At 40.9% G+C, this 22,907-nt stretch overlaps 1 protein-coding gene across 2 annotated transcripts in view; it reads right to left on the reverse strand.

Annotated features, from left to right (window-relative positions):
* DNAJC2 (DnaJ heat shock protein family (Hsp40) member C2) overlaps positions 1 to 22,907 on the reverse strand; it is a 33,226-nt gene that overhangs the window by 5,602 nt on the left and 4,717 nt on the right. The window contains exons 3-13 of one of the 2 annotated variants that reach the window (XM_030826597.1): positions 20,476 to 20,551; positions 10,206 to 10,304; positions 9,882 to 9,928; positions 9,097 to 9,238; positions 7,025 to 7,105; positions 5,832 to 5,897; positions 4,924 to 5,015; positions 4,728 to 4,849; positions 4,160 to 4,309; positions 1,958 to 2,046; positions 1,810 to 1,879 (exon numbers count right to left, since the gene is read on the reverse strand). In XM_030826597.1, coding sequence (XP_030682457.1) covers positions 1,810 to 1,879; positions 1,958 to 2,046; positions 4,160 to 4,309; positions 4,728 to 4,849; positions 4,924 to 5,015; positions 5,832 to 5,897; positions 7,025 to 7,105; positions 9,097 to 9,230 — 804 coding nt within the window. In that variant the 5' untranslated portion in view covers positions 9,231 to 9,238; positions 9,882 to 9,928; positions 10,206 to 10,304; positions 20,476 to 20,551. The remainder of the gene's footprint in view (positions 1 to 1,809; positions 1,880 to 1,957; positions 2,047 to 4,159; positions 4,310 to 4,727; positions 4,850 to 4,923; positions 5,016 to 5,831; positions 5,898 to 7,024; positions 7,106 to 9,096; positions 9,239 to 9,881; positions 9,929 to 10,205; positions 10,305 to 20,475; positions 20,552 to 22,907) is intronic. The other variant, XM_003268165.3, reaches the window with a different exon arrangement.

The following is a 22,907-nucleotide window of genomic DNA, read 5'->3' on the forward strand; positions in this document are numbered from 1 at the left end:
TCATTGGTTCTGCTTTTCCTAACTCGATTTTGTTTCCCACTCCTTTTCCCCATAACTTTCTACTTTTTTTTTTGTCTGTTTTTTTGAGACAAAGTCTCGCTCTGTTGCCCAGGCTGGAGTGCACCGATGTGATCATAGCTCACTGCAGCTGTGACCTTCCAGGCTCAGGTAATCCTCTAACCTCAGCCTCCTGAGAAGCTGGGACTACAGGTACACAACACCATGCCAGTTAATTTTTGTATTTTCGGTAGAGATTTTGTTCATGTTGCCCAGGCTGAACCATACTTTATACTTCTACTTTATAGTTTGTGGTATTCTTCTAACCTTCATTTTAACTCTGTCCTTCCTTTCAGGCTGGTTCAAACTACACTGAGCCTTCCCTGGTCACTAAAACTTGTGGCTCTTCCTATCCTACACCACATTTACTATGGGGTCTCCATCTTTTGGTCCTTAAGGTTCTTCTCAGGTTCTTCTCAGCATAAGTCCTTTGTGGTGCAATAGCATTAGGCATTTCTCCAAAAGAACCTAGGCATAGTGCTATATATAGTAGGTACTAATACTTGTTCAACTGAATTCAATTTCTGGGCCTGTTTTCTTATATGTAAAATAAAAGGTATAGACTAGACAGAACAAAGATCTCTTTTGGTTCTAAATGTTACTACCCTATGAAAATATTCAAGGGGCCACGTGCGGTGGCTCACACCTGTAATCCCAGCATTTTGGAAGGCCGAGGTGGGAGGATCACCTGAGGTCAGGAGTTCGAGACCAGCCTCAACATGGAGAAACCCCGTCTCTACTAAAAATACAAAATTAGCCAGGCATGGTGGTGCATGCCTGTAATCCCAGCTACTTGGGAGGCTGAGGTAGGAGAATTGCTTGAACCTGGGAGGCGGAGGTTGCAGTGAGCTGAGATCGCGCCATTGCGCTCCAGCCTGGGCAACAAGAGAGAAACTCCATCTCCAAAAAAAAAAAGAAAATACTCAAGGAATAATCAAAACAATTATTTTTTTCTAATGATGATTTTGCAAAAGCTATGATTGTGATAGATACCACAAATCAAACACTAAGCATGGTAAAAACCATAAACATTAAGTCCAACTTAAATCAACAACAGCACTTACTACATAAACAAAACAAAGGCTGGGCATGGTGGCTCATGCCTATAATCCTTTGGGAGGCCAATGCGGACTGACCACTCGAGGACAGGAGTTTGAGACCAGCCTGGCCAACACAGCAAAACCCTATCTCTAGTAAAAATACAAAAATCAGCCGGGCCTGGTGGCACACACCTGTAACCCCACCTGCACTACAGCCTGGGTGACAGAGAGCGACTCCATGTCAAAAACAAAAACAAAAACAGGCTGCGCGTGGTGGTTCACACCTATAATCCCAGCACTTTGAGAAGCCGACACAGGCGGATCATGAGGTTAAGAATTCAAGACCAGCCTAACCAACATAGTGAAACCCTGTCTCTACTAAAAATATAAAAATTAGCCAGGTGTGGTGTTTTGTGCCTATAATCCCACTTACTCAGGAGGCTGAGGCAGGAGAATCACTTGAATCCGGGAGACGGAGGTTGTAGTGAGCCAAGATAGTGCCACTGCACTCCAGCCTGAGCGACAGAGCAAGACTCCGTCTCAAAAAAAACCGAAAAACCAAACACAGAAAACAACAACAACAACAAAACAGTGGGAAACACAAAGAGAAATCAGATACCCCTTGCACTTGGTGACATATATTAGGTGAAGAAACAGGTCAAAGCAGAATTAAATGCTACATACAGGTAGGAGTGATGTGTTCTTCTATTACCTGTTTTTCCAAAGCAGCCTTTCCTACTTCTTTTGTGCATGATGTGAGTGTTTCATTCAAGCAGTGTAAGCTAAAGAAAAAAGAAAGAAGAAATGAAACTTTATCCTAAGCTCAAGTGAAGACTTCAATAGCAGTTCCATAGGTATACCTTGCCAGTTCGAGCCGATCACAAAGTTTTTCCACTTCTTCCATCATTTTAACCCGCTCTGCCTCATTATCAGAAAAATGATTCCAGGTCTAAAAGCACAAACACAAAAATTATCTCATATCTACACTCAAAAATACATCCATCAACATAATTACAAAGCTGTAATCCCAGCTACTCGGGAGGCTGAGGCAGGAGAATCGCTTGAATCCAGAGGCGGAAATTGCAGTGAACTGAGATCACGCCACTGCACTCCAGCCTGGGCAACAGAGCGAGACTCTGTCTTGAAAAAACAAACAATGACAACTAAACAGGTATAATTTTATCTCAGTGTAAATGTTTTTAACTTTTTCTTTTTTTTTGAGATGGAGTCTCACTCTGTCGCCCAGGCTGGAGTGCAGTGGCACGAAATCAGCTCATTGCAACCTCCACCTCCCAGGTTCAAGCTATTCTTCTGCCTCAGCTTCCTGAGTAGCTGGGATTATAGGCGCCCACCACCATACCTGGCTAATTTTTTCTATATTTAGTAGAGACGGGGGTTTCACCATTTTGGCCAGGCTGGTCTTGAACTCCTGACCTCATGATCCACCTACCTCAGCCTCCCAAAGTGCTGGGATTATAGGCGTGAGCCATCGCGCCTGGCTACTTTTTCTAAATTTCAGGTGTACATATTTCAGTTTTCAACCCTGATAGTTTTTTTTTTTTAAACATAATCATCTTACCATTATCAAACCAAAAAACAACTTAATATTCTAAAACTGTCCCAGCACTTTGGGAGGCCGAGGCAGGCGGATCGTGAGGTCAGGAGATCGAGACCATCCTGGCTAACATAATGAAACCCCGTCTCTACTAAAAATCCAAAAAATTAGCGGGGCATGGTGGCGGGCGCCTGTAGTCCCAGCTACTTGGGAGGCTGAGGCAGGAGCATGGCGTGAACCCAGGAGGCGGAGCTTGCAGTGAGCAGAGATTGTGCCACTGCACTCCAGCCTGGGCGACAGAGCAAAACTCTGTCTCCAAAAAAAAAAAAAAAAAAAAAAAAATATATATATATATTCTGAAACTGTGTCTATATTCATATCTTCAGTTATCTCACAATGTCTTTTTTTTTTTTTTTTTTGAGATGGAGACTCGCTCTGTCTTGTTTAGTTACATTTGCATAGTAAAGAAAAGAAATACATTTATGCTTGGCCAGGTGCAATGGCTCATGCCTATAATCCTAGCACTTTGGGAGTCCAAGGCAGGGGGATCACTTGAGGCCAGGAGTTCGAGACCAACACAGTGAAACCCCGTCTCTACTAAAAATACAAAAATTAGCTGGGTGTAGTCGTGTGCACCTGTAATCCCAGCTACTTGGGTGGCCAAGGCATGAGAATGGCTTGAACTAGGGAGGTGAAGGTTGCAGTGAGCCGAGATGGCGCCACAGCACTCCAGCCTGAGTGACTGAGACCCTGCCTCAACAACAACAACAACAACAACAAAAACAAAAAATTAAAAAAAAATTTTTTTGGCTGGGCACAGGTGGCTCATGCCTGTAATCCCAGCACTTTGGGAGGCTGAGATGGGTGGATCACAAGGTCAGGAGTTCGAGACCAGCCTGGCCAACACAGTGAAACTCTGTCTCGACTAAAAATACAAAAAATTAGCTGGGCATGGTGGCAGGCACCTGTAATCCCATCTACTCAGGAGGCTGAGGCAGGAGAGTTGCTTGAACCCAGGAGGCGGAGGTTGCAGTGAGCCAAAATCGTGCCACTGCACTCCAGACCAGGTGACAGTGCGAGACTCCATTTCAAATAAATAAATAAATAAATAAAAATAATTTTTTTTTCAAGAAATATTTTGGCTGGGTGCAGTGGCTCATGCCTGTAGTCCCAGCACTTTGGGAGGCAGAGACGGGGAGATCACTTGAGGTCAGGAGTACAAGACCAGCTTTGCCAACATGGCGAAACCCTGTCTCTACTAAAAATACAAAAAATTAGCCAGGCATGGTGGCACATGCCTGTAATCCCAGCTACTTGGGAGGCCAAGGCGGGAGAATCGCTTGAACTCGGAGGCGGAAATTGCGGTGAACTGAGGTTGCGCCACTGAACTCCAGCCTGGGCGACAGAGCGAGACTCCGTTTGAAAAAAAAAAAAAAAAAAAAGAAGTATTTTTGCTTAATAAGCAACTTGATTTACTTGTGCCTAGTGTTTGTTCAGTCTGACATACCTTGCATGAGTTTCGAAGTTTTTGCCTTTCCTTCTTAATGGCTTTTTTCTGGATATCTTTTTCCTTCTTTGCCAGCAATGCTTGCTGTCTAACTTCCTCCTCTTCTTTCTCCTTAGCTAACCGAGCAGCTTCTAATTCAGCTTGTCTTTGCTTTAAAAAAAGGGAGTAAAATCATTTTAATAGGTCAGTAAATTCCTAAATGTTTTATAATTTTAAAAATTTAAGCTTTTAATAAATTATATTAGGAAAAAAGGCAACATAAACTTATTGAAAACTGAAGGATGAACTCAGAAAGACAGCTGTTAAAGATCTATAAACATTTATTAGAAAATGTAAAATTGACATATTAGAAATAAGCATAATATTAAAGGAACTTATGACACAATTTTCTGCTCAATAAAAACTTGCTGGTAAGGAAGATCTCTCTCAATTATACCAACTGGTCATGATTCATTCACAGTAGCACCCAACTCTCTGCTTTCAAATTAATAGTTTTTTTAAAAAATAGATGAGAAGATTAAAGATTTCATAAACATTTAAAGTCCACCTTCATTAAATGTTGTCTTACTTTTTCTTTAGCTTCTTGCTCCTTCCGTTTAGCTTCTGCTTTTGCTTTCTTTTCTGCTTCTTTCTTGGCTTTTTCTTCTTCCTTGAACTTTTTTATCCTTGGATCACAGCTATATGCATTGTCTGGCAAAAGAAAAAGTTAATCTCATTTTGAATTTCTAACATTTAGGGGACTTAAAAAAATTAATTCTACCTACCAACTAATGTTCTTATTCTGTTCATTTCTTCTTTTTTTCTTTGTGCTCTTGTTGCTCTGTTCTGCTTTTCAATCCATCTCCTCTCATCACGACTATAAAATAGAAAATATTGGAAACAAACTACTGCGTACAGATGCTATGACTGGAAAATGCAGTATTTTATAAAATATTTATATGTAAATAACATCCTAGAGGTTAAAATGCTGTGTCATTACTAACATTAAACAACGATTTTTTTTTTTTTTTGAGACGGACTTTTGCTCGTCGCCCAGGCTGGAGTGCAATGGCGTGATTTTGGCTCACTGCAACCTCCGCCTCCCGGGTTCAAGTGAGTCTCCTGCCTCAGCCTCCGGAGTAGCTGGAATTACAGGTGCCTGTCACCCTGCCTGGCTAATTTTTGTATTTTTAGTAGAGACGGTTTCGCCACGTTGGCCAGGCTGGTCTCAAACTCCTGACCTCAGGTGATCCGCCCACCTCAGCCTCCCAAAGTGCTAGAATTACAGGCACGAGCCAGCACGCCCGGCCTAAACAATGGTTCTATTTAATGTTAATTTTGGTTACTTTTTGCACATTCATGTCAAAAGCATTTCTGCACACATACAAAAAAAAAAAAAAAAAAAAAAACTTACTAAAATCTAGGTTAAGCAACCAGAAGAAAAAGATTTTGCTGAACTGAGCTATCTGACATTATATTCCTTGGCAATTTCTTAAGCATATCCTAACCAATTATTGATCTAGGCCCACCTAGTTTAACTTGTGAGAAAGGATTTCAAAATATTAAAAAAGTGTTTAAAAAAGATGTACAAAGAGAAAATATGAAAGAAAATTTATGTGACATATTTTTTCATCATCACAAATACCAGAGAACCAAATAAATACCTTCCATTATTAATGATTTGCATACATACCATTCTGCTTTTTCTTTTTCTTCTTCATCTAAATAAGAAAATTCTCTCCAAGAATCAAAATTATACCTAATATAGACAGAAATAATACACAATCAAGACAGAACAAATGAAAAAAAAATTCCTTTTAATGCAAGTGAATGAATTTGTTTTAATGGATACCTTTCCTTCCCTTCTAGTATTGAACTAAGGTCAAGTCTTTCTCCTTTTTTAAGGACATTGCATTTGGTATGAAAATCTAAAATGCACACATCACTCCATAATCAAAACCACACCTCCCTGCTATCTCTTCTTTGTTAGGTTTTTTGCTTGACCAAGACCTATTTTTAAGTTTTCCTTACCTTCAGTTTTGCTAATCTGTCAAGTCTGAAGGTAACCCTAGTAGTGGTTATCTCATCTTCAGTTTGTATCCTCTGAAGGTAAAAGCAATTACAACTGATAGAACTAAATCTTGTTATTTTTGTTCTACGTGATTTTATGTTTTTGTATTCACTAGACATTTGATGAGAAAATGTAGCACATAAATGGCCACTAACTATTGTGCATATTAAAAATTAGTGAATTAGGCTGGGCACGGTGGCTCACGCCTGTAATCCCAGCACTTTGGGAGGCCGAGGCGGGCGGATCACAAGGTCAGGAGATAAGACCATCCTGGCTAACACGGTGAAACCCCGTGTCTACTAAAAATACAAAAAATTAGCCAGGCATGGTGGTGGGCGCCTGTAGTCCCAGCTACTCGGGAGGCTGAGGCAGGAGAATGGCGTGAACCTGGGAGGTGGAGCTTGCAGTGAGCCAAGATTGCGCCACTGCCCTCTCCAGCCTGGGCGACAGAGCGAGATTCCGTCTCAAAAAAAAAAATTAGTGAATTAGTTACAGAAACAAATAGCACTGTCTCCTTCCTCATGAACTCAAGTACTTTTAGTAGGAAGTAACTAAATAAAAATGTACTTATTTTTATTCAAATGACTCCCCAATTTTCATTTTTTACTACTATCGCTTGATATCTAGAAATCTCATTAATAGAAAACAGGCTGAAAATCTTAAAAGCGTAAATATCACATAGGTAACAGAGTGCTTTTGTTCAGTGAAGGTTCTGCAATTTGCCCATCTGAATTAATTTATAAACAATCAAGTACTTATTGAATACTTTTCCTTTTAAAAAATGACAGCATCATACAAACAGTATATTCACTTACCAGAAAGAATAAAATATATCTACATCTTCAAATGATGAATTCATATCACCAAGTTTAGGAACATTTTTTTTATTTGACCATCTGAAATATCAAAGGAAATATTCTTACAATTCTTCAAAAATTATGTACAACAGTTCAACAAACAATTTATTAAAAACAATAGTTTTTACTAATTCCTCTGATTTCCCTTCCCTACAAACTCTACAACTCGAAGATGGAGTTGGAAGGTCAGCAGTGGGGCATGAAACAACGCAGGTGTGCGAAAAGTGAGGCCAAAGATAGACTGGGGTGAGGAGAGAAACAACGGGACAGCCTTCTAATCACAGGTTACCTTCAGTTCTATAAAATACAATGCCATAGCAGCTGCTAGGCAGGCTGGAAAAAATGGCAGCTAGCCCCTTTTGCCAAGCTCCTGTCCCTAAATAGTCAGCACAACAACAACCTGTAGGCCTAGCCCTTTAAAAATGTTAATATTCACATAGGGAACTAATTTCCACCCCATCACCACCTCCACCTTCCCCTTGAAGCCAGATTTCTCAGCTCAGCACTTCATCGATCACTGCTGAAAAGGGTCCTGAAGCTGCTACTGATTCATGTTTTCTACTCTGTGAAATCATTACACAGAAAAATATACTACTCCTTTTTACCATCTCAGCACTGTTATAAAACAAACATGGCCAGGTACGGTGGCTCATGCCTGTAATCCCAGCACTTTGGGAGGCCGAGGCCAGCAGATCACCTGAGGCCAGGAGTTTGAGACCTGTCTGGCCAATATGGTGAAACCTTGTCTCTACTAAAAATACACAAATTAGTGGTGGCACATGCCTGTAGTCCCAGCTACTCAGGAGGCTGAGGCAGGAGAATTGCTTGAACCTGGGAGGCAGAGGTTGCGGTGAGCCGAGATTGTGCCACTGCACTCCAGCCTTGGCAACAGAGCAAGATACTGTCTCAAAATAAAAAAGGAAAAAAAACAAAAAACAAAGGTGAAATCCAAGGGAGAAAGGATGGCGGAAATACTAGGCGGCGCCAAACCACTACTCAAAGTGGTTGTCAAATTTGGCTGCACAGTAGAATCACCTGGGAGCCTTAAAAATCCCCACAGAAATTCAAACCAATAAATCAGAATCTTTCCAGGTGGAACTCAGGCATCAGGAGTTCTTCCTGTTCTCCAGGTAATTCCAATGTGCAGCCAAGATGTGCTTTAAGGGAACCTGCCAATGCAGATGGAAAAAAGAGACGTAAAATAATACTGGTACATACTATTTTAAAACAAACTTTAATGAAATAAAATATGTATGCTTTAATCGTAAATATTAAATAATGTTTTGTCAAAGAGGCCTTATGATAATCAGATGATCAAATAAAGAACAAAGGCTTTTCTCAACTGACAATGAGTCAAAGAGAGTAGTATACCGATTGATAAAGAGGAAATCAAAGAATAGAAAATTACTGTCACCTAAGTGTAAGAATCACATCTTACTATAAAAGTCAGATACTATTATTTCTCTCACAGTAAATTTTTTTTTTTTTTTTTTTTTGAGATGGAGTCTTGCTCAGTGTAGTGGCACGACCTTGGCTAACTGCAACCACTGTCTCCTGGGTTCAAGCGAAACTCTCGTCTCTGCCTCCCAAGGAGCTGGGATTACAGGCATGCACCTCCACGGCCGGCTAATTTTTGTATTTTAGTAGAGACGGGGTTTTACCATGTTGGCCAGGCTGGTCTTGAACTCCTGACCTCAGGTGATCCGTCCACCTTGGCCTTCCAAAGTGCTGGGATTACAGGTGTGAACCACTGTGTCCAGCCCAAGTAAATTTAAAAGAGAAACCTCCCATAAATTGTACAGAAATTTTACTATGGAAATGTAGAACTTCTGTTTAGAAAGCAATACAAATGAGAACAATAAGTTCACCAGAAGGGCTCAATATTGCAGAGAAGGAGGAGGAGGAGGAGGAAAAGACAGTAGAAATAATCTATAAATGAAACTATTATCAGAGGGAAAGGGCAGAAACCTGGAAGACTACAAGAAACAAGCCAACAGGGCACTATGATCAAAAGGGATGCCTTAACTCACCTGGAATTCCTTTCAAACACTGGGGTAAACACTTCGAAGAAATTATCCTTTGCTTCACTTTTAGAAGGAACTGAGTTATCAAAAGTAGGATCTACACTGTTAAATGCTCGTCTTTTCACTGGATCAGATAACATTTCATAAGCTGAGAAAAAAATTGTTAAGATCACATCACCATAACTTTACCTATTTTTTTCTGCAAGAAAACAAGTATTTCCCTCCTTAAAACACAAAAGTCATTAATTTTCATATTTGAAAATTTTGTTTGCAGGTTGGGGAGGATTTAATTTAGGTAACAACAGCTTTAGCACTACTGAAAATAACTGGACTTAACTCCTTTATTTTTCTAGTAGACAAGTGACAAAATAATAAATATCACCCGCCCCTCAAGAGAAAGGATGACTCTGGGGAAAAAGAAATAGCTAGTAAGTTAATTGTTAGATCCCAAGGTTGTAAAAGATCGAAGGATCTTAGGCTTCTGGAGCACTGTGTAAGAGAACTGGCAAAGAGTAAATTTGAATGGTGTGCATACAACTGTTTAAAAATTAGCATCAAAATGTAAAATCACATTTAAGGAAACATTTAGAAATGGTGGTAACCTACATTAATTTGCTTAGTGATGTGCATGTAAATAGCAATAAGTAACTGTAGGGTCTGTACTAGGATATAATCAACTTCTTGATTTAAACTAGGCTAGCAAAACACCTAAGGAACAGTTTAGTCCCATAAAGCATCTGAAATGAAAAAAAAAAAATCTTAGTATTCTCATCATTAAATAGAACACTTACATGAATTAACTGTAGGATGAGCTTCTGATAAGAATCACCTGGGGATCCTGTTAAAATGCAGATTTTAATCAGTAGGTTTGGGGCAGGGCCTGAGACTGCATTTCTAATAAGCTGCCAGGTGTTGCTGATGCTGCTGGCTGGGGAAACCTCACTTTGTGTCGTGAGGCTCTGGGGTGATGATTAGAAAGAACTTGATATAACTGAAATGTTTTAAAATGTCAAAGGATAGTTGAATGAACTACAGTATGCATAAGAAACCCAATCCCAGCAATTAATAAATAACAATTACTATTAGAAATTCCTGACTTTAAAGCATTTTCTTACCTTTAGTTATGCAAGTGAAGTAGTCATTATCTCCTTCTTTTATTGGTTCACCAGCTGCTTTCCGTTTGTCTGGGTGATGTTTTAAAACCATTGCTTTATCTACAAAACCAGTCAGATTGAGATAATTTGTCACTTTAAGCACCAAAACTAAAGATGAGTTACATGTAGACCATTTCTAAAATCATAAGGCTAATATTAGAATCTTTTCTCCCAGTAAAATATATGCTTATTCAATGTGAAAATTATAGAGAAACTAATTTATTTATTATTATTATTTTTTGAGACGGAGTTTCGCTCTTGATGCCCAGGCTGGAGTGTAATGGCACGATCTCGGCTAACTGCAACCTCTGCCTCCTGGGTTCAAGTGATTCTCCTGCCTCAGCCTCCGAAGTAGCTGGGGTTACAGGTGCCCGCCACCATGCCCAGCTGATTTTTTGTATTTTTAGTAGAAACAAGGTTTCACTATGTTGGCCAGGCTGGTCTCAAACTCTTGACCTCAGGTGATCCACCCGCCTTGGCCTCCGAAAGTGCTGGGATTACAGGTGGGAGCCAGAGCCCGGCTTGAAATAATTATTTTAAGAATTAGCCAAAGTGCCTCTAACCAACGACAATGACTGTTAACATTTTGGTGTATTTCTGCATAGATATTTTTGTTTTCTTAAGCATATGCTTTAAAAAATTCAGGTGTAGGCTGGGCATGGTGGCTCATACTTGTAATCCCAGCACTTTGGGAGGCCAAGCTGGGAGGATCACTTGAGGTCAGGAGTTCAAGACTAGCCTGGCCAATATGGCAAAACCTGGTTTCTACTAAAAATACAAAAACTAGCTGGGTGTGGTGGTGCATGCCTGTGGTCCCAGCTACTCGGGTGGCTCAGACATAAGAATCGCTTGAACCCACGAGGTGGAGGTTGCAGTGAGCTGAGATGGCGCCACTGCATTCCAGCCTGGGTGACAGAGTGAGACTCTGTGTCAAAAAGAAAAAGAAGAAAAAAAAAACAATTCAGGTGTAATCGTATGTACTAATTTATATTCTGCTTTTTTCAACTTCACATTATAGCATTTGCATTTTCCATGGTTTTTTCCTTGCAAACTCTTCAAATTTTTCTTTCAAATGACTGCTTAATACAGTATTTCAAGTAGATTTGTTATAATTTAGGCATTTCTCTACTGTTGGACATTTGTGCCATTTCCAATTTTGCATTATTATAAATAATGCCAATTTGAATAATTTTAAATGTAAATACTTTTCCTTATTTAGGATTCTTTCTTCTTAGGATATAATCACAGAAGTGAACTTCATGAATGGAAATGGAACAAGTTATTTTCCAAAAGGCATACTATTTCATACTCCTACGTGAACATCCTTTTACCACAGCCTCAGCTACAGTAGGTCTAATTATTTAAAATTTGTGATTATCACTGGTGGTCAACAATTTTTTTTGTTTTTCATCCTTTAACTGGAAAAAGGAGGGGCTGTCTCAGTTTTTCTTCTGACTCTGTGTCACTTACAATAAATAATGCTAGCTGTTAACATCTACAGAGCAGTTGACATGTGCCAGGCCTGTTTACCAGTTAATCTTCTCCATGATCTATGAGGAAAGTACTGTTACTGTCTCCATTTTATAGATGAGGAAAATGAGGCACAGAGACGTTATGTAGCCACTACCACTGCAACTTGCTCAAATTTCCGGCCAAGTCGGGCTCTAATCCAGACAGTCTGACTCCTCAGCCTGTGTTTGTATGCTGCCTCTCCTAATTCATTATGTTTATTGCTAATTTTTCCCCATTTTGTTAACACTTTTTTAAAAAAGTTGTCATCTTTATTTACATTTACTGATCATTTCTTTTGTAATTTCTTCTATTACTTAGAATAGTTCTAGTTTCATTACTATTTCCTATAGATTGAAAAAAATTTTAAATCTTTTTGGAATTTTAATATAGTCAAGAAAGTATCTAAACTTGCCATTTTTCAAAATATTACTGTCATTTAATAATCCTTCCCTTTTCCACTGATTTGTGACACTATCTTTATAATAGTAAATTTTACAAGGGCTTGTTTTGGTTACTTATTCTTGCCCTGGGGTTATCTTTAAACTGACCACAGCTTTCTAATATATTTGATTATAACTTTCAAAAACTGTAATTTCTGTTGATTTTTCTTGCATCTAGTCACTAACTCTCTTTTGCTTTTCTAGGCAGATCCTATATTATCTACAAATAATATATTTATTTCCTTCTTTCCAATAGTTGTCTCTTATTTAATAACTTAACTCACTGACCCAAGCTCCCAGAATAGCATAAAAAATAAAAAGCAGGCTGCTTCACCCCTGGATTTTAGGTAATAGCATTAATGCCACATAGCTAAAAGTTTGCTAGCTGTGGGCCTGAAACAGTTATCAAAGTAGGGAATTAACTACATTTCTTTTCAAAATTCTTATCAAAACGGAATGGGTGTTAAATTGTATTCTATGTGCTTTCACTACCTACTCAGGAAATCACATGGATTTAATATTATCTGAGCTATAATTTTGCTATATTAATATACTTCCTAAGTTGGATTCCTGAGAGAAACTCTATGTGTTCATGAACACTATTATTCTTTTAGTGTATTGTTAAATTGAATTTGTTATTTTTTTTTTTTTTTGAGACAGGGTCTCACTCTGTTGCTCAGGCTGGAGCAGTGGCACCCAATCTCAGCTCACTGTAACCTTAACCTCCCGGGCTGAGGTGATCCTCCCACCTCAGTCTCCCAAGTGGCTGGGATTACAGGTGCTCTCCACCATGCCTTGCTAACTTATTTATTGAGACGGAGTTTTGCTCTTGTTGCCCAGGCTGGAGTGTAGTGCCACAGTCTCAGCTCACTGAAACCTCCGCCTCCTGGGTTCAAGAGATTCTCCTGCCTCAGCCTCCTGAAAAGCTGGGATTACAGCTGTGCGCCACCACGCCCGGCTAATTTTTGTATTTTTATTACAGACAGGGTTTCACCATGTTGGCCAGGCTGGTCTCAAACTCCTGACCTCGTGATCTGTCCACCTCAGCCTCCCACAGTGCTGGGATTACAGGTGTGAGCCACCACACCCAGCTCTTTTTTTTGTAGGGGAGGGGTTTTGTCATGTTGGCCAGGCTGGTCTTGAACTCCTGGGCTCAAACGATCCTCCCACCTTGGCCTCCCAAAGTGCTAGAATTACAGGCCTGCGCGACCACGCCTGGCCACTATTTTTTCATGATACAAGTATCTGTACACACTTATGGGGTACATGTGATATTTTGTGCATAATACACGAACAAAATCCATTTTTTTTTTTTTGAGACAGAGTCTCACTCTGTTGGCCAGGCTGGCGTGCAATGGCACAATCTTGGCTCACTGCAACCTCCACCTCCCGGGTTCAAGTGATTCTCCTGTCAGCCCCCGGCGTATCTGGGATTACAGGCACCTGCCACCACGCTCAGCTAATTTTTGTATTTTTAGTAGAGACAGGGTTTTGCCATGTTGGCCAGGCTTGGTCTTGAACTCCTGACCGTAAGTGATCTGCCTGCCTCAGCCTCCCAATGTGCTGGGATTACAGGAGTGAGCCACTGCACCTGGCTCACTTTGTGCATAATTCATGATACATGCATAAACCATGTAATGATCAAGTCAGGGTATTTGGGTATCTATCAACTTCAGTGTTTAATATTCCTATGTATTATGAACATTTCAAGTTCTGTCTTCTAGCTATTTTGAAATATACAATACATTATTGTTAACTATCATCACCCTACTCTGCTAGAGTACACTGGGACTTATTCCTTCTAACTGTATGTTTGTATCCATTGACCAACCTCTCTTTATCCCTCTCCCCCCAACACCCTTCCCAGCCTCTGGTATCTATCATTCTATCTACTACCTCCACGAGATCAACTTTTTAAGCTCCCACTGTTCTCATGAGTGAGAACATGAAATATTTGCCTTTCTGTGCCAAGCTTATTTCACTCAACATAATGACCTCCAGTTCCATCTATGTTGCTGCAGATATTTCATTCTTTTTTATGGCTGAGTGGTATCCCACTGTATACATATACTTTTCTTTATCCATTAGTCTGCTGATGGACACGTAGGTTGATTCCTTATCTTTGTTATTATAAACAGAGCCGCAATAAAAACATGGGAGTGCAGGTACCCCTTTGACATACTGTTTTCTTTTCCTTTGGATAAATATCCAGTAGTGGGACTGCTGGGCTATATGGTAATTCTATTTTTAATTTTTTGAAAAATCTCCATACTAACTTGCATAGTGGCTATGCTAATTTACATTCCTACCAACAGTGTATAAAAATTCCCTTTTCTTGAATTTGCTATTTTTTTTTTTTTGAGGCGGAGTCTTGCTCTGTCACCCAGGTTGGAGTGCAGTGGCGCAATCTCGGCTCACTGCATGCTCTGCCTCCCAGGTTCACGCCATTCTCCTGCCTCAGCCTCCCGAGTAGCTGGGACTACAAGCGCCCGCCACCACGCCAGCCTAATTTTTTTGTATTTTTAGTAGAGACAGGGTTTCACCGTGTTAGCCAGGATGGTCTCGATCTCCTGATCTCGTCATCCGCCCACCTCGGCCTCCCAAAGTGCTCGGATTACAGGTGTGAGCCACCGCGCCCAGCAAATTTGCTATTATTTTTAACATTTTAACTATTTTTTTTCCATTATATTAATAGGAATTGTTTGTAGGATTTTTTGGGCTCTCTTTGCTAGGTTTTGCATACTCAGATTACATTAAACTTTACAACTTAACAAAATGAATTATTCCAAAACAGTTCATGATTAACTGATTCTCTAATTACAAAATAAAATACCAAGTTTATATTCAGCATTAGAATTTTTAATTCTTTAACACTTAAAACAATTCACCTGAAAAATTATCTGGGCCTAAAAATTGTTTTTAGGAGTAAATTCTTTGGTAACTTTAATGTTTTTCATCCTTTTTTTTGCAGGGGGTGGGGGTGGTGTGGACAGGGTCTTACTATCGCTCAGGGTGGAGTGCAGTGGTGTGATCACGGCTCACTGCAGCCTTGACCTCCTGGGCTCAAGCGCTATCTCAGCCATCTGAACAGCTGGGACCACAGGCACGCACCACTATGCCCAGCTAATTTTTGTATTTTTTGTAGAAATGGGGTTCTGCCATGTTGCCCAGGCTAGTCTTGAACTACAGAGCTCAAGCAATCCACCCACCTCAGCCTTCCGAAGTGCTGGGATCACAGGCATGAGCCACCATGATTAGCTCTTTGTGTATTTCACTACGTTTTGAGTATCCTGTATCTGAAATGCTTGGGACCAAAAGCATTTGGAATTTCAAATTTTTTTAGATTTTGGAATATCTGCATTATACTTACTGGGTGAGCATCCATTCCAAATCTGAAAATCCAAAATCCTCCAGTGAGCATTTCCTTTGAAGTGTCATACCGGCACTCAGAATTTGGAGCATTTTGGACTTTGGAGTTTTGGATTAGGGATGCTCAACTTCTATTTGTTTATTCTTCTTATAAAACCCATTTTGGGATACTGTCTTATTTATTTTCTTCCTACATCTTCCTTTGTGCTATTCTTTTAAATCTCTGAATTGAATTTCCGCCTTATCTTTTCCCTCTTTTGAAAAAAATAACAGAATAGGTTAAGGCAATGAATTTACTTAAGGTACAGCTCTAGCTGCCAGTCCTTAAGTTTTGATAAAGCAGTAATCTGACTTTTGTGGAAAAAAAGAAGTCTATTAGCATAATTTTTATTTATTTCTGTCTGGGCTCAAAAGAATATATTTAATTTCCAAGTGACTAGTATTTTTGGTTTGTTTAATCATATCTATCTGATTCAATGGAGATACAATTTAAATAAAATAAATGCCCAGATTTTAAGCATTCATTAAGTTCAATGAGTTCTGACAATCATATACACTCATGTAACTACTATCCAAAAGGAAACATAGGCCATTTCCATCATCCAAAAAGTTCCCTTGTACCCTTTTCCACTGGGCTCCCATCCTCTACCAGCTGAGGCAACCATTTTCTGATGCCTGTCACCACTTTTGTATGTTCTTGAGCTTCAAGTAGATGTAACTTACAGTATGTCTGTGTCTGGCTTCTTTTACTCATGGTTTGAGATTCATCCATGTTTTTCTGTGTATTGGCAATTTGTTCTTTTAAAAATTGCTGATTAGTATTCCACTGCACCAAAATATATAGCAGTTTGCTTATCTATTTCCATGTTATTAAACATTTGGGTGATTTCCAGTTTCTGGACATTGTGAATAGGCTGTTGTGAACATTTTTTTTTTTTTTTTGAGACGAGTCTCACTCTGTTGCCCAGGCTGGAGTGCAGTAGTGTGATCTCAGCTCACTGCAAGCTCCGCCTCCCGGGTTCATGCCATTCTCTTGCCTCAGTCAGCCACGTGAGTAGCTGCGACTACAGGCACCCACCACCATGCCCAGCTAATATTTTTATATTTTTAGTAGAGATGGGGTTTCACCGTGTTACCCGGGATGGTCTCTATCTCCTGACCTCGTGATCCGCCCGCCTCGGCCTCCCAAAGTGCTGGGATTACAGGCGTGAGCCACTGTGCCCGGCCTTTTGTGAACATTTTTGCAGAAATCTTTTGGCTGGGCATGGTGGCTCACGCCTGTAATCCTAGCACTTTGGGAGACTGAGGCAGGTGGATCACTTGAGCTCAGGAGTTCGAGACCAACCTGGTCAACGTGGTGAAACCCAGTCTCTATTAAAAAATACAAAAATTAGTCAGACATGTTGGCAGGTGCCTGTAATCCCAGCTACTTGGGAGGCTGAGGCAGGAGAATGAGGCAGGAGAACCACTTGAACCCTGGAGATGGAGGTTGCAGTGAGCCAAGATCACACGACTACACTCCACCCCAGACAATAGTTAGACTCCGTCTTAAAAAACAAAAGAAATCTTGAAAAAAACTTTTTTGTAATTAAAAAAAAAAAGAGGCCGGGCACGGTGGCTCACGCTTGTAATCCCAGCACTTTGGGAGGCTGAGGCGGGCGAATCACGAGGTCAGGAGATCGAGACCACGGTGAAACCCCATCTCTACTAAAAATACAAAAAATTAGCTGGGCGTGGTGGCGGGCACCTGTAGTCCCAGCTACTCGGAGAGGCTGAGGCAGGAGAATGGCGTGAACCTGGGAGGCGGAGCTTATAGTGAACCGAGATTGCGCCACTGCACTCCAGCCTGGGCGAAAGAGCGAGACTCCATCTCAAAAAAAAAAAAAAGAGACAAGGTCTCGCTATGTTGTCCAGGTTGGTCTTGAACTCCTGAGCTCAAGTGATCCTCTGGCCTTATTCTCTCACAGTGCTAGGATTACAGGGATAAGCCACCATGCTTGGCCTATAGAAATCTTTTCATGAGCATAATAAAATTATTTATTTCAACATATACTGCAAGGGTTCAGAAACAGTGACAAATATTTTTGGTATTTTTTGGGCATTTTTTGAGACAGTTTCCCTTTGTCGCCCAGGCTGGAGTGCAATGGTACCATCTCGGCTGGCTGCAACCTCTGCCTCCCAGGTTCAAGCGATTCTCGTGCTGCAGCCACCCAAGTAGCTGGGATTACAGGCATGCGTCTCCATGCCAGCTAAATTTTTATATTTTTAGTAGAGACGGGGTTTCACCATGTTGGCCAGGCTGGTCTCGAACTCCTGACCTCAGGTGATCCACCCTCCCCAGCCTCCCAAAGTGCTAGGATTACAAGTGTGAGCCACCGCACCCGGCTCCTACTTCACACTTAATTAATTTTCATCATTGACATTCAAAATATACTCAACGAAAATAAAACTTTGCTTGTAATATAAAGCAAGCACTCAAAGGACCTCAAATGGTACCAGATTTACATTTTTATTAGGTTTGTTTGTGCTAATAATTACAGATTTGCAAACAGTAACTTTGCATTTTAACTTTTAGATAAATTTTCAGAAAGCAATGAGTAGCAACTGTGTTTTATAGAGACAGGTGAGAGAATGACAGTTTCTTTCTGAATAAAGACTGATGGAATATTCCACAAGGGTGGTAGAGAGTAAGTTAGAATTACCCTTATTGTTAACAATCTCTGCACTGGTGCTGCAAAATTTTTGGCTAGAGAATACATATTCAAAAGCTAAATTTCTTTTCTTCTTTTTTTTTTTGAGTCTCACTCTCTCACTCTGTTGCTCAGGTTGGACTGCAGTGGTACAATCTCGGCTCACTGCAACTTCCGCCTCCCAGGTTCAAGCGATTCTCATGCCTCAGCCTCCCAAGTAGTTGGGCTTACAGGCATGCGTCACTGCACCTGGCTAATTTTTGTATTTTTAGTAGAGATGGGGTTTCACCACATTAGCCAGGCTAGTATTGAACTCCAGCCTCAAGTAATCTGCTTGCCTTCGTCTGCCAAAGTGTTGGGATTACAGGTGTGAGCCACTGTACCTGGCTAAAAATCAATTTCTACAAGGCCAATAAAAAGAGTGGATTTAGGCTGGGTGCGGTGGCTCACGTCTGTAATCCCAGCGCTCTGGGAGGCCAGTGTGGGTGGATCACCTGAGGTCGGGAGTTTGAGACCAGCCTGACCAACATGGTGAAATCCCGTCTCTACAAAAAATACAAAATTAGCTGGGCGTGGTGGCACATGCCTCTAATCCCAGCTACTCGAGAGGCTGAGGCAGGAGAATCGCTTGAACCAGGGAGGCGGAGGTTGTGGTGAGCCAAGATGGTGCCATTGCACTCCAGCCTGGGCAACAAGTACGAAATTCAGTCCCAAAAAAAGAAAGTGGATTTAACAAAAGCATATGAATGTTTCTTTTACAATTTATTGTACATTTTTAATATTTTGAGAAACAAAGAATTCTTTCACCTTAAAACACAAATTATTTTCACAGTTCTATATCAATTCTAATTAACAAATTTATCTGCATTGAGACATGTTTGGTATTTGTATGCTATTCTTTTTTTTTTGGAAACAGAGTGTCGCTCTTGTTGCCCAGGCTGGAGCGCAATGGCACGACCTCGGCTCACTGCAACCTCTGCCTCCTGGGTTCAAGTGATTCTCCTGCCTCAGCCTCCCAAGTAGCTGGGATTACAGGTGCCCACCACCACACCCAGCTAATTTTTTTGTATTTTTAGTAGAGACAGGGTTTCACCACGTTGGCCAGGCTGGTCTCATACTCCTGACCTCAGATGATGCACCCATCTTGGCCTCCCAAAGTGTTGGGATTATAGGCGTGAGCCACCACGCCCAGCCAACGCTATTCTTTCATATAGTAAAACTTTGCAAACCACTTGTACGTGGCAAATGGACTTTTCTGGCATTTATGTATACTGGAATAACTATTCACATGCATTACCATATGCTTTGTCTAGAATCATGCCAGCTTTTAAACAAATCCAGTTTAAAATAATCTGATAAATTCCTTCACTTTGTTAAAAAATATTTCCTGTGATTTTCCTAAATGTAAGCAGTAATGGGGACGATTTTGAGTTCATCTACTATGCTAAGTATTGACTAATAATTTTTAGCATAGGCATTCTTATTCAGTCATCTTCCTCCACGTATAATACTTCCTCTTCTTGACAGGCCCTGACTCCCTACTCCTTTTCCATGTGGCCACAATCTTACCCTCTCTGACCTCAATATCCATTCTCTAGAGTAGAGGGCAGAACATTCTCCTAAGACAGAACTGATCACGTCTATAAGAAATTATGTCCACAGGATTGTAAAGCATAGGACATTTAGGAGCATTAAGGGATGGTGTTTTATAAGGCATATGAAGACTGGGGTCCCAGCATTACCCTGTCCCATGCCAAATTTTAACCTTGTCAATGAAAACAACAATAAAACATCAGACAACTTTTCTTGGACAGAAGACAGGGTGAGATCTACAAAGGTGTGACCTAAGATTACAAAATAACATAAAAAAAAAAAACCAAAAACAAAAAAACAATAAAAAGGCAGTATCCACTAAGTACAGCTGGCTATACTTCTAAAGAGAGGTGAAGTATTATTTTTTAAAAGCTTGCCATTGGGAGAGTATTCTGTATCCACACACCCATCCTAATTTCTTATCCCTAATGGGAAAGTCTATACGTAAAATGGATTGCTTTCTTCTGATTGTGAGGCAGGGGAGACCGTGGTTTTTTGCTTGTTATGACAATATAACACATGTTGTTAAATGTAGTTATGGCTGCAGAGTATACTGTATATCTTTTAAAAAGCATAGCCTGTTCCTATACAAGATATTTGATTATTTCAAAATAACTAAGTACTTACGAGCTGCTTTGATCTGTCTCTGTGTAGCCTTGTATCTCACATGGCCAAGTCCAAGAACTGCATAATGATCTTGGTTCTGAAAAAAAAAAAAAAACACAAAAGGGAGTCAAATTTGAAATGGAGCCAATATATTCCATCCCTTGCGTTCTGGTACCTTAATACAGCATTTCCCAAAGTGACATTTCATCAGGAGTCCAGTAAGAGGTTCTGTATAAACCAGGGTCTATGGTCAGGTAAGTTTGAGAAATGTGCTTTAGGCTGGGTGCCATGGTTCATGCCTGTAATCCTAGCACTTTGGGAGGCTCAGGTGGAGGACTGCTTGAGCCCAGGAATATGAGGCCAGCCTGGGCAACAAAGTAAGATCCCTGTCTCTACAAAAAAATTTTTAAAAATTAACTGGGTGTGGTGGTGTGCACCTGTAGTTCCAGCTACTCAGGAGGCAGAAGTAGCAGGGTTGCTTGAGTCTGGTAAGTAGAGGCTGCAGTGAGCTGTGATCATGCCACTGCACTCCAGGATAGGCGACTGAGCAAGACCCTGTCTTTTTTTTTTTTTTTTAATGATTGTAAGATTTTATTTTATTTTTTTGAGACGGAGTCTTGCTCTGTTGCCCAGCCTGGAGTGCAGTGGTGCCATCTTGGCTCACTGCAACCTCCGCCTCCCCAGTTCAAGCAATTCTCCTGCCTCAGCCTTCCAAGTTGCTGGGATTACAGGTGCACACCACCACGCCTGGCTAATTTTTGTATTTTTAGTAAAGACGGGGTTTCACCTTGTTGGTCAGGCTGGTCTCAAACTCCTGACCTCAGGTGATATACCTGCCGTGGCCTCCCAAAGGGCCCAGGGATTACAGGTGTGAGCCACTGCACCCGGCCAAGACCCTGTCTTTAAAAAACAAAAAGATAGGCTGGGCATGCTAGCTCACACCTGTAATCCCAGTGCTTTGGGAGGCTGAGGTGGGTGGATCATGACGTCAGGAGTTTGAGACCAGCCTGGCTAACATGGTGAAACCCTGTCTCTACTAAAAATACAAAAATTAGCTGGGCGTGGTGGCACCCACCTGTAATCCCAGCTACTCAGGAGGCTGAGGCAACATAATTGCTTGAACCTGGGAGGCGGAGGTTGCAGTGAGCCAAGACTGCACCACTGCACTCCAGCCTGGGCAACAGAGTGAGACTCTGTCTCAAAATAAAATAAAATAAAAAATAAATTTAAAAAAGAGGTAAATGTGGACTATTATATAGCCTCCTTGATGATTTGTATGCACAAAAGCCTAAGAAAGGCTCTGAGAAGTCCTGTAACTAGATTTAAAAAATAAACAAACTGAAACCTGTAAAACCTAGCAATTTCCAAACTTACTTGACCAAAGACCCCTTTTTTCTCTTAGCACCTGTTGATACCTTATGGCCATCCTATGGAACTTATGGCTACATGTCCTTGTTTACTTATTACATCACTGGAATATAAGCTGTGTGGAAGCAGTAATACCGTCTTGTTCAGTACAGTATCCTCGGCACCTAGAACAGTATCTGACATGTTTGATCCATATTTGATGAATGAAAATAAACTGAACAAGTGAATGAACCCTGCTACCTTACTCTGATACAATCTACTTCTTTCTATACCAAAGACCTTCTCCCTTTTACAGATCTCAACACTCCCTAGTTCTGTCTTTTCCCAACTCTGCCTTCTCCTGAAGTTACTATCTTCTCATTTTCTTTACTACCCAGCTTTGAAAGAGTATTTTACACTTTGATCCTACTTCATCACTTCCTAATCACTCCTCATCCACTGTAATCTCTTGCCTTCTCAATCATTTTACTCAAACTGCTTTCAGTGAGGACACCGAAACTTTTAGTTTGCCAAATCCAGTGGTTTTTTTTTTTTTTGAGATGGAGTTTCGCTCTTGTTGCCCAGGCTGGAGTGCAGTGGCACGATCTCAGCTCACCGCAACCTCCACCTCCCAGGTTCAAGCGATTCTCCTGTTTCAGCCTCCTGAGTAGCTGGGATTATAAGCATGTGCCACCACGCCCGGTCCAGTGTTTTTTAAAATAATTTTTCATGTTATGTGACTGACCTCTTTCTGAAGGAGTGACACAGGTGATTCTTTCCCCCCGCCCCCTTTTTTTTTGAGACAGAGTTTTGCTCTTGTTGCCCAGGCTGGAGTGCAATTGTATGATCTCGGCTCACCGCAACCTCCACCTCCTGGGTTGAAGTGATTCTCCTGCCTCAGCCTCCCAAGTAGCTGCGATTACAGGCATGTGCCACCACGCTGGCTAATTTTGTATTTTTAGTAGAGATGAGGTTTCACCATGTTGGTCAGGCTAGTCTCGAACTCCTGACCTCGGGTGATCTGCCCGCTTCAGCCTCCCAAAGTGCTGGGATTACAGGCATGAGCTACTGCACCCTGCCTCTTTTTCCCTCTTGCTCCTCCCTTA

This window comes from Nomascus leucogenys, chromosome 13 (genome assembly GCF_006542625.1).
Source record: "Nomascus leucogenys isolate Asia chromosome 13, Asia_NLE_v1, whole genome shotgun sequence".
NCBI classification, from domain to species: domain Eukaryota; kingdom Metazoa; phylum Chordata; class Mammalia; order Primates; family Hylobatidae; genus Nomascus; species Nomascus leucogenys.